The sequence below is a fragment of the Mus caroli genome, unplaced genomic scaffold (assembly GCF_978045245.1).
Source record: "Mus caroli unplaced genomic scaffold, Mus_caroli_1 scaffold_2, whole genome shotgun sequence".
In the NCBI taxonomy this organism is placed as follows: domain Eukaryota; kingdom Metazoa; phylum Chordata; class Mammalia; order Rodentia; family Muridae; genus Mus; species Mus caroli.
The window spans coordinates 113,896,600-113,908,904 of NW_028227257.1; the positions used below are offsets into that span (position 1 = coordinate 113,896,600).

Here is a 12,305-nt window from a genome sequence, read left to right on the forward strand (position 1 = left end):
ATCACAGTTCTTTATTGCTTCCCAAAGGTAAAATTCACAAATACTAAGATTCTGAGTGTCACTTTGATAGGTATATTTACCTGTGTGTTCAAAGTTCCTAAGAGATTTTGCTCATTTCCACCAATCCTGGCTCTCCCGGATGAACACTACCACACTGCGGTGTGCCTATCCTTTTCTTAGAAGTTGAGTTATTCAGTGTATAATCCTTGTTGTGTCTGTTGATCAGGGTGAGTTTTGGGCAAATTATGTCTACTGGTAGATCACCATTTGCACCGCTACAATTCATTTTATACATAAATTTTATTCTATAAATACACCACAAGTATTTTTATCTTAATCTGTTTTGATAGATTGTTTCCAGGTTTTGGTAATTTAGCCAGTTTTTTTTTTCATTTTTATATTCATGTACCATATCTCTTTTTTAACCTCATTTATTAATCTTAAATGTCTAAATATTTACGTGAAGATATGAAATCATCTTTGTCGTATGTTCTTTGTTCAGGAAGATCTTTACTGAATATAGAATTGGAAGTTTACAATTGCTTTTCCTTGTATACATTAATAGCATTGTTATCCTTTCTCTTGGCTTCCACTTCTCTAAGAAGAATTCAGTAATTACTCTTGCTTTTATCTTCTAACACACATGTTGTCATTCCTTAATTGCTTTCAAGATTTGGCTATTATTTAATTTATATTACCTAAACATCAAGGCTAATTTTTTTCTTCTCGATTCATTTTTAAATTACAGTTGTTTTCTAAAAGTATTGTTTCTGTGGATTGTATTTTAAATCATTTTATAACAAATTTCAGGGAATGGGAAGATGGTTTTTAAGGTATTATGCTTGCTAACCAAGAACAAGGACAAGAACCTAACTAAAAGCCAGGTTGTATGCACACTCATGATCCCAGAACTTAAGAGTGGGCTACATGGAGATTCAGGGATCCCTGGCCATTCAGTGTAGCTGAAATAAGGACTTTCTTGTCTTTAAAAATGAAGGTAAAAAAGCTATTGAGGAAAGACACCCTAATGTTACCTTCTCATCTCCATATATATCCACACAAGTGTGAGTACCCACCCACATACTTGCACACTCATGAATATGCCATGCACATAAAACACACACACATAGTATTCAGGCATGCAGGAGCACAAACTTACATGTGAGCATCCAGTTTTTAAAAATAAGGAAAAGATATTCAGCTGGTTTTCCAATATACATGATCTTGTATTTGAACTTGGTTTCAGTGATTTGTATCATCATATATTGTATATGCATGCATGCCAAACAAATATATGCAGATTTGTATATACAACACCTGTACCCAATAGAATTTGCTTATCTTTATCAACACTCAGGTCTATATTTATAATTTCTCACTGAATTTTCAATTTTTATATGTATCTCAAATTCAAAAATTATTATCTCTTTCCTAATATTTGAATTAGAATTTCCAGTGTTCTACAACACCTTTCTAAATAGTTAATAATCATCTTCCAAATCTTATATGTCTTACAAAGTTTTTTCATTGCTTCTACCTGGACCTAGAAGTCAACTATTAGCATTTAATATTTAAAGGATATTAAAGAGGATATTATCATCTAGTTACTACCTATTTTTATTTTTAAAATTTCTAAAATTACTACTGTGGTTAAGGAAGCATTAATAATGTATAAGAATTCTATTTAAATCCTATCTGTATGGTTTTGGAGGATGTATCTGAGACACTCCAACCCAGAATGCTACCTAGAAATGTTGTAGTGACTTATGCTACCAAATGTTTCCTATTATGTTTGCCTGCATATTAGTCAATGGTTCATTAAACTAGAATTTCTATTATGTTTATTTACATATCACATGGAATATACGTGTGCACATGTGTTCATGTGTTTCCATATGTGTGAATACACATGTGTGTGTGTATATGCATGTGTGTGTGTGCCCGAGATTGACATTGGTGTATTCCTAGATTGCTCACCACTTTCTTTACCAAGGCGGACTCCCACTGAATCTAGAGTTTATATATCTAGCTTGTTCAGTTAGCCATTTGAGAATGGAACTCCCTGTCTCTGCTTTCCCAGAACCAAGATTATAGAGGAACCACCATTCCTTTGGCGATCTGAACTACAAGCACATCATACACTGAAACATTATTCTTGCCTCTCTATTTTAAATTATTATAAATAAATGAATGCATGCTTGCATTGAGAATCCTTTTCGGGTTTTAAATTTATACTATATTTTTCCATTTGATTGATTAAGCCATCTAGTAATGGATTTGGTTATAAATCTGCATGATCCAGGTAAATGGGAACTTCTTGGTTCCACATCTTGCTATAAGTGCTTCTCCAAACATGGAAGGGACAAAAAGAGCTCTTAAAACTACACAGAAACCCGCTGTAGGCATAAAAAATATATAGCAAATACTCAAACTTCACAGTGTTGTACAAAAGCAGTAGAGCTAGGGCCATGTGCCCTGTATCTCACAGTCCTAAATCTTAATGAAAATTGTGAATGGCAAGCAAAACTGCAACCATGGCTAGTGGAGGAGTGAAAGGATATAAGATGACTGATGGGGAGGATGACCCCTGTATGCAAAAATACTGGAGGACAAAAATAATTTTCCATAACCATTCTTTTGTTAAATTTAATTTTCCACATATCCACATCCTGCCAATCGTTCAAACTATGCTTAGTGATCATTTCAAGGGTAGCACTAGGGAATAGAAAATTACATGATAGATTAAAGTAACTTTTAAATATTCGTATTTACATCAGTAAGGAGATTAAGTCCCAGCTAAGTCCGCAATCAGTATCAATTAGAAAAAAACAAAAAAACAAAAACAAAAACAAAAAGCATTCCAGTGAACAGTCATAATTCTTCAACTTCAGGAGGTCAAGCATGCAGTGACGGACACTGTGCCAGGCTCTGTTCCTGCCTCCTAAACTGCTGAATGTTGCCACAAAATCTCTGCTGCCTTCAGAAATGGATTACCCATGATCCCTCCTGCTTGGTGTCTTTGGATCCATGTTCAAAACCTTGAACAGATACCACTTGCTTGACATCCCAAAGCATACACTTACTTAAATCCAGCAGAAACCAAATAAGTCGTTCTCCCAGCTATCTAGCTCTTTCTTTTCAGTTGTTGTCCAGGGAGTGTCCTACCATGATTTATAGAACTACACATTCCCTAAATCCAGATAGTGGATTGCATGATAGCAATCTCTTGTCCTCTCCAAACTAATGTCTACTTTTCCTGTTTATCTTTTCCTAGACGTATCCACTTGCCATTAGCTTGTCAACTGTAAACTGATTCAATGTTATCTCTGTTTTGAACTTTTCTGAAGTAGCTATACTGGTATATCAGTAGTTTACATTTGCTTAAACTATTTTTAGCTCATTTGAAGGAGTTATTTTAAGCACTTCCAAACTGAGATCTAAACACAATTGGGTTATCCTTGTTCTCCACAAACTGCCCAGCTGTACCATGATGGACAGTCATGGGAGAGACCGAGAAACACCTCCTATTTTGTAAAATGATACTCACAGGGACAATATGAAAGAAAATAAGAGAACTTGACAAATTTGTCTTAGAAATGGCAGTAATTCAGTAAGAGTGTTCATAGTTACAGTTACCACATTATAAATTTATCCATATTAATTTTTAAATTCACTAACTTTTTCTGTAAGATTATACTCTATAGCTTTTCTGATTATTCAAGAGAAATGGATTCCATTTTACCGAAGTTATACAACTGCAACTTGTCAAGAGTGCAATTGTGGTATAATTATTGCCAAAATCTTACTCTAGCTATTCAATTTTTTAGAAAGGCTATCTAATGGGCAGATTAACTATTAATCTTTATTTTCTTAGACACTGATGCCTTATTAAGATGGCTCAACAGAAAGCATAGTGCCTGGACCATGTTATATAAAGTCCCCACAGAAATGCTTTTACTGAATTATGTTTTAATGATTAATAATTCAGTCTGCACTCTAAAAATCAGAGGCCTGCCAGTTTGCTTGATAAATGTTTGCTTTGCTTTTCAGTGCATAGAAGACAAATGCCTGTTGTTCATTCATGCTTCGACTCAACAACTGGGTAAAGTTTCTTTCAGTGTCAGAGTAACTCCTGAAAGAGCCATCTGAAATAAGTTGTTGCAATGAGGGAAAGAGTGAGTCTCAATAAAGAATGCAGTATGGCTAAAAGTTTCTGCATTATCTGATTTAATATTATAGTATTTTATATTGCATATATATGAAGGATTTGTAATTTGACATATGTGGAAAGACACTGAGAATTTTACTGAAGTTTCATATAAATTAGCTAATAAAAGAGGGAATCATTGGATTATTTTACTGAATAGTCCAAAAGGGGGATTATATTGGGACTGTACAATAAAAACAAACAAACCAGGAAACAAACAAGCAAAACATAACCCGACTGCCAAATTGAATCTTGAGTCTTCAATGAAGTGCATCTAGACTATTTCCATTAATGACAATGTAATAAATATAACGGTGCTAATAAATATAATTTGAATATATGTGAGCTTAGCACTGTTGCCAAGCCATCTAAGTGGCCCTAATGGCATTATAAGAATTATTTTAGGCTGGGTGTGATGGTTCCATAAGTGTAGGTGGTCTTTATTCAGTCTGAGACAACCTTTGTATCTTGTGTTGCTGTACAAAACTTCAATAAAAGTATCTTAACATTTAACTGTTCTAAGATTACATGATATTGACATTACCAATCAATATTTGTATACATTGCAAATGTCTCACCCAACAACCAGTAATTTTATGCCTCCTATAGCTACTTAAGGTGAGGCCTGGTGCCCACATCAATTCTTTCAATATTAGAAAACACTTTATCCTAAAAGCAAGTCTGTTCTGCAATTGGCTCATTGATTCTATTTCTTCCTCTATGATAAGACAGGTATCTAGTTTCCACAAAAAGTTTTTCAGATACTTGGAAGCAACAAGTTTTACACTGTTCCTTTTCTGTGTTACTAGATGACGCCTCCACTTTTTTAACCAGACTCTCCATAGGTTCATTTTATTTTAATTAAAAAATTTCATTAGGTTTTGTCCAGTTTATTCACTCCAAATAGAAGTGGGTTCCTTCTCAGTCTTCTGTCAACACAGGCTAACTTTATGTTTTCTTTCTTGGCAAAAGAAACTGGTATTGACTTATATTTAAATTTCTATTAAATAAAACAGTTTGGCAGTTTCCTGTGTTACAAAGCGTATCTCTTTCCTGTTTTATTGTATAGAGGGGTATTTCTGGTACAGGTATCTGAGTCCTATATGGACTATTATACATATAATTCTATTACCTTTGATACACATACCAAATTTATCACAAATAAAATTTGCTGTAAGGGGCTGGAGAGATGATTCAGTTGTCAATCTCACTAGATGACCCATATTTAATTCCCAGAACCTATATGATGGCTAATAGCCATCTAAAACTCCAGTTCTGAGGTTATCTAGTGCCCTCTTCTGGACTCAACAGGCACTGCATGCACATGGTGCACAGGCATAAATCCAGAAAAATCACCCATATTCTTAAAACTAAAATTTAAATCTCAAAACTTATAATTAATTTCTTGTCCATTATGTGCCTATTATTGTGCTGGATCTTTTGCCAATGTGTATAATGTTATCTCTAGTTCTAGGAGAAATCTCAGATATGTGACTGAAAAATCAAGTTAAAATATGTAATTAACTTGTCTGAGATCTCTGTAAACAATAGAAACAATTTCAGGCTTGAATGTACATATACCCAATTTTAAGCTTTGTGGTTTTGTTTGTTTTATTTATTGCCTCAAGGCCATTTTCCACCACAACCTAAATTGTTTTTCAGTCTAAAATTCACAAAAGGTAATTAAGGGTTGAGTGGGTCATCATCATTGGTTAGAGTGGGCCGGGGGAAACCTTACAAACATATCATATTACAGTATTTTTCTAGCATGTATGTGTTTTATGTTGTGCTGTGTTATAATTTTATTTCATTTTATATTTTATTTCATTGTTATGTAAGCAAGGCTTATGGTAAAAATCTAAATATTAACAGTGTGTGTGGATGTGAAAAAGTCTTCTGTATTTTTTGACTGGTTCATTCATTTAGTGTAAAGAATTTATCTAACTATAGAGATTCACTCTTCAAATTCCATTTTTTTCACTTTATAAATAAAAGAGGGTGGTTAGAAAATATCAGGACAGCATCAGATAACATTTAACCGTGGAAGGAAATAAATGGAAACCGAAAGTACAAAAAGGTAATTCAGTAATTCATTTGGGTGTCAAACTGTATTACATCATGATACAGTAATGAATGATATAATGAATTAATGAATTTTTATAAGCGTCAGTCATTAGTAAAGCAGTTAGTACAGAGATGCCTCTGTGGAGTATAATTTTATAAAATTAATTAAACATTGTATAACCAAAATATGAAAAGAAAACTTTTCCTGTAATACAAATCACACTCATTCAAAACACTGTAACATTCCAGAGTAAAGTTTAATATATGAAGTGTTCCTATGTGTAGAGCATGAATCTGTGTATGCACACTTTGTACATGTAGAAAAATCTTAACAATCTTTCAATGAGTATCAGTCAGTTTTAAGTATATATTGAACAACAATTTTTGGAAAATACTTGATGTTGTGATGAACAGTTTTTAATTTTATAACATTCATATAGAGTGAGAGTTCTGCATAACCATATGCAGATTATAAAGTATAGGTTACAAGCATATACTGAAAAGTTATGTGTACAATATCCTGAAAAGGGGAACTACCGAGGTGTCCTTGAGATGATGGATGGGTAACGAGAATGTGCTACAAATACAATGGATTGCTATTTGGTTGTTATGAAAAGAAAACCTTCTGGTGAATGCATGGAACTAGAAAATGAATTGAGTGATATCACCCAGGCAGAAAAATAAAAACTGCCACGTGCTCTTTCTCTTCTTGGTTGGGTTCTAGCTCCAAACCTTCGGAAATACATATTTTACCTGAAATAACAACAGAAAACAAGAAAGTAAGAAAGGGGACTGTGGGGGCAGAATGGAGAGGGAAATGTCAAAGCACATGAGATATGAAAAATGAGAAATATGAAAACATGAAAAATGAGAAAAACTGAAAGAAAGGGTGAGGGTGGCTTTAATTGCAGGTGGAAAGGACAATACAGCTGGAGAGGTAAGGAAAATAAATAGCACTAAGGGTGATTGATTCATGGAGTCATTCTCTAAAATTATAAACACACACATACACACACACATAAATAGCTACATAGATAGATAGATAGATGATAGATAGATAGATAGATAGATACATACATACATACATACATACATACATACATACGTAGATAGATACATAGATAAATAGATACATAGACAGACAGACATGGCTCACTAGACCATAGATAATCTAACAAAAATCTCAATACTGGGCATAAGAATCCTTTCAAGTTGTTGGTTAGGAAAACCCAAGAGACTCGGCAAACCTTATAAGTAATTGCTGCTCCCCATGGATGCCTTCCAAAGTGAAAGCAAGTCTCTGTTGCAGAAGGCATGATGCATTTCAGACATAGAAGGCAAGGGATTCAAGCTGGATCTAACCTGAAGTCCTCTCCCTAAGGACAAGCTTTGATATAAGTGGAAGGTGCCATGCAAAATGGTAAGGGATTGAGGGCAATAGTAATCACGCACAGGAGTGATGCTGGTGAACCACAAGTAGGGAGATCCCTACTGCAATAGAGACACTTACACCTTAGCAGTAACCAACAGCTGTCTACTTGGACCTAAAGGCCCTTTAACAGGGTGTTATCCACACCTAGTACTGGATTCATAGCCAATAACCCATAGCTATTGTGACCCTGGATATTAGATGAGAGCCTACTACTATCACTCCCATAAACTCATAATTCCTAGCTGCATTACAAATGTCTATTTTCATGCACACAGAGAAGTGGAGATATTCTTCACTTGAAGAACTTATTTTTGCAACAGGAGCTATTACAGAAAGTCACAACTATTCATAGCCTGGAGGATAACTGAATTGGGAGTGCCCACCCTGAGGTGAGCAATCTGCAACATAAATCCTACATGTGAGGCTCAGGGAACATTGTGGATGAGTGACCTGCAAGACTGTAAAACTGAATGACCGGAATGTCTGCCTTGAGATTGTGTTTTAGATTTGAGCACTAAAATATCTCATACTCCATTAAAAGTTATGTACTATAATAGAGAGACAGAAATATCAAAACAATTAAAAGAATTCTATTAGGGACTAAATAAAATTCCAAATGAGTATAATATTAAGTATAATAAAATTCTGTATGGTGTATAGCTCTATAAAATTGAGAAATGATCTCCTTAAATGTACCAATTTAGTTTGGGATAGTCTCTAAGTTTTTTTTATTTTGATGTCTAAATTTGAATTTGGAGACTATAATGTTATGTATGGTCCAGAGAATCATCCGTAATATTCTTACTTTTTTTATTTTGAATGAGTTCAGTTTAGTAGGTATGTAAGAAGGCAAAGTAAGAGAGTAAATATTAGCAAGGGATGAATGGATGGACGGATAGTTAGATGATAGGAGAGAGAGAGAGAGAGAGAGAGAGAGAGAGAGAGAGAGAGAGAGAGAGAGAGAGAGAGAGAGAGAGAGAGAGAATCATTAAATGGAAACAAATACAAAAACAGGAAACAGAAATCAATTGGAGAAACCCTATTGATGTTGCTTGCTGGAGTACCAGATTGGTATTTCCAGGAGGAGTACCAACAGAGAGAAATCACATCACAGAAAGAGCTTACAGCATCTTGCAGAAACCAACTGTGGACTGTGCAGGGTCATGCAAGTGGAACACCAAAATAACTAGAACTCATGGGTTGCATTCCACCAGCTACCCAGCCATGATAGGTGTGCCTTAGAGAGGCAGAGCTCTGAGAACTCTGTGTCCTGAGGATTTCGTGCTGTTGTAGAATCTTGTTCTGCTTGCTACCCTGGCATCACATCCCTCATAACCTATGAGGGATGTGACAACTTTAAGAGGGCTTCCAGCCCTTGTCGGGCAGTGTCATTGGCACTTAGAATAATAATTGATCTTTTTCAAGCATTACTTCTAGGGCAGATGAATGTTTCATCCACCATCCTCAGAAAGAACTTGTAGCTTGTTAGCAATGACCACCAACCTTAGGAAAAATAATTGAAGCTGTAGACAGTGAAGTTAGGTTAAGATATTTTGCTAGAGGCTCTGATGTAGGAGATGTTAGAAAACAATTTGAAGTTCAGAAAGGCGATCTTTTAATAGTTGAGTTAAAGAAATTTTAAGGTCAAGGAACAATAACGATGGCGGCCTGAACAGCACAGGCTGATGTTACCATTTTTACTGAAGCTGGACTGGTGATCAAGGGTTTTTTTGCCCTTGGTTTCCTGATATGATTTAATAAAAAAAATAATGAGTAGCTGTGCACCCTGAAAATTTAAAGTAGAAGTTACTGATTATTATTTACATAAAAGTTTAAGATTTGTGATTCTCTTAAGGTTCTTATAAGATTACTGTTTAAGATAAATACTAAGATAATTGATTCTGTCTGTTATATCAATTATTTTATTTATTTACATTTCAAATATAGCCCCCCTTCCAAGTCCCTCTTCCCCTTCACCTCTAAGAGGGTGTACCCCCTACCCATCCACTCCTACCTCACCCCTCTAGCATCCCGCTTCTCACGAGCATCAAGCTTCCACAGGACCAAGAGCATCCCTTCCCACTGCGGCCAGACAAGGCAATCCTCTAGTACATATGTAGCAGGGCCTCTGACCAACCCATGTATATGTTTTGGTTGGTAGTTTAGTCCCTGGGAGCTCTGAGGGATCCAGTTAGTTGATACTGTTGTTCTTCCTATGGAGTTGCACTCCCCTACAGCTCCTTCAGTCCTTTTCCTAACTCTTCCATAGGGGTCTCCAGGCTCAGTCCAATGGTTGACTGTAAGTATCTGCATCTGTTTCAGTCAGCTGCTGGTAAAGCCTCTCAGAGGACAGCCATGCCAGGCTCCTGTCTACAAACACATATTGACATCAGCAATACTTTTGGCATTTGGTGTCTTCTCATGGGATAGATCTCAATTTAGGGCAGTTGCTGAATGGGTGTCTGCTCCAGTTTTGTCCATGCATTTCCATTTCCTTTAGACAGGAACAATTTTGGGTCAAAAAGTTTGAGATGGGGGCCATGTTTATCTACTGAAGGTGGTCTCTTCAGGTTCCATCTCCTCACTGTTGGGCATTTTGGCTAATGCCATCCCCTTTGGGGCCTGGTAGCCTACCACATCCAAACTCCTGGTATCTAGGACTTTCTAGTGATTTACATCCGTTCCCCACCCCACACTGCTACATATTTCTACTCATTTTCCTGGCCCTCTGGGCTTCTCTCTTGTCTCCCCTCCCCATATCTAACTTGCCTTCTATGCTTATTTTGTTTCCCCTTCTAAGTGAGATTAAAGCACCCACACTTGGGCCTTTCTTCTTGTTATGCTTCATGTGAGTTGTATCATGGACATTATGAATATTTTGGCTAATATTCACTTATCAGTGAATACATACCATCTATATCCTTTGGGGTCTGGGTTACCCCATTCAGGATGATATTTTCTAGTTCTGTCTATTTGCCTGCAAGTCCCTGATTCTGTCTTTACAACTGCAAATTGATACCTGTGTGTAAAGAGAAATTGGCTTATAAGGTTACCTTGCTTGCTTATACTTTGTTACTCTATAACAAATTGCTTAGTTACAGATGTGGGTCCTTGGGAATAATTTGTTTTCTTCACCTGCAATAGTAAAATGTTTTCCATGTAAAGGTATTAGTGAACATACTGCTTTTTCATGATAATTTACTAAAAGCAAAATAAAATGTAATCATATTATCATTTTTGCTCTTCCTGAAAGATCTTGGTGGACTAAATAAGCTGTGGGAGAAAAAAAAATAGGGTTGTTAAAGTTTTCTCATTGGAACTTTACACCAGCCATCCATAAGTACATATATGTGGATGTATGTAAAGTGGTTGGAGCTTTGCTCCATTCACCCAATTTGTGAATGTGTGTGTGTGTGTGTGTGTGATTCTTCTACCTCCCTTTTTTATCAACACAAGATAATCAAGCTTTACTCTCACAGAGAAAAGTCTTCTGAGTGATCAATTGCCAACCGTACGACCTCAGCTTAGTTTACCCTGACCTGTGGAAGATGGCCTTCAACAGTGGGGAATATGGAGTTCTAGCTGAGATGTTTCATTAAGCAACATATTCATGGATCAGCTTTAGATGGCAGAATTTCAGGCTCCTTTTCTCCATTGCCAATATTTTTATAAAACACGATTTTAAAATTGTAGTCTTTACGGGAAACAATTCATCCTATAGCTGTTGTCAAGGACAAAACATTTTCACTCCTGGGCAGTTTCGTTGTTCCCTTCCCTCACTGTCATGGCGCTAAAGGGGTAGCTGATCCCCAGACTAGGGCCCCAGGTGTATACTTTAAGATAATTGTTCTTAAGTCTGAAATGGTAGGGGAGAGTTCTTTGAACTCATCTCTTCATGAGTTCAAAGAACATATGACAACTTACTGATAAAATGATTTTACACATGGCCAAATTTTGCATATTTACTATTTTACAGGTATAACACTGAAAATGTTGACTTCCCCAGAGCCGAAGGGCCTTGTCCCATTTACAACAGAGTCACTTGAGCTTATAGAAAATCACATTGCTAAAAAATGCAATGAAGAGCCCGAAGAAGAAGGTTTAAAACCAAGCCATAATCTAGAAGCTGGCAAAAGACTTCCATTTCCCTATGGAACCCTTCCTCGAGGAACCGTGTCAGAGCCCTTGGAAGATGTGGATCCATACTACTATGTTAAGAGAAATGTAAGTATTAACAGTTATCATTGAAGCTATATTTTACTTCGCTTATATTCATCCACTTGAACTGTAATTGAGATAAGACTTAAAGAAAATTAATAGAGAAGGCATTCTTTCATAATTTATTCTTTGTGGGGTCAACATACTCAAGATAGTTAAACCTGATAAAATATCTGAGTAATATGTTATGGTTAATGACCATAGTATATATACTGCTATTCCTTAATATAAGTGGGTATTGTGAAAATATGCTAATTACCTTTTTCTGATTAGCAATTTTAAAACAATCATGAAATATTTAGAATGTGGACAGAAATTTCAAACACCTTGATAACTTACTAGTCAAAATAATACATTTATTTTTAATCATATATAAATTCACAA

The 12,305-nt window shown here is 35.7% G+C and overlaps 1 protein-coding gene across 1 annotated transcript in view; it reads left to right on the forward strand.

Moving 5' to 3' along the window:
- Positions 1-12,305, forward strand: part of Scn7a (sodium voltage-gated channel alpha subunit 7) — a 107,936-nt gene that overhangs the window by 15,567 nt on the left and 80,064 nt on the right. Inside the window, exon 2 of the mRNA XM_085834812.1 lies at positions 11,680-11,927. Coding sequence (XP_085690938.1) covers positions 11,694-11,927 — 234 coding nt within the window. The 5' untranslated portion in view covers positions 11,680-11,693. The remainder of the gene's footprint in view (positions 1-11,679; positions 11,928-12,305) is intronic.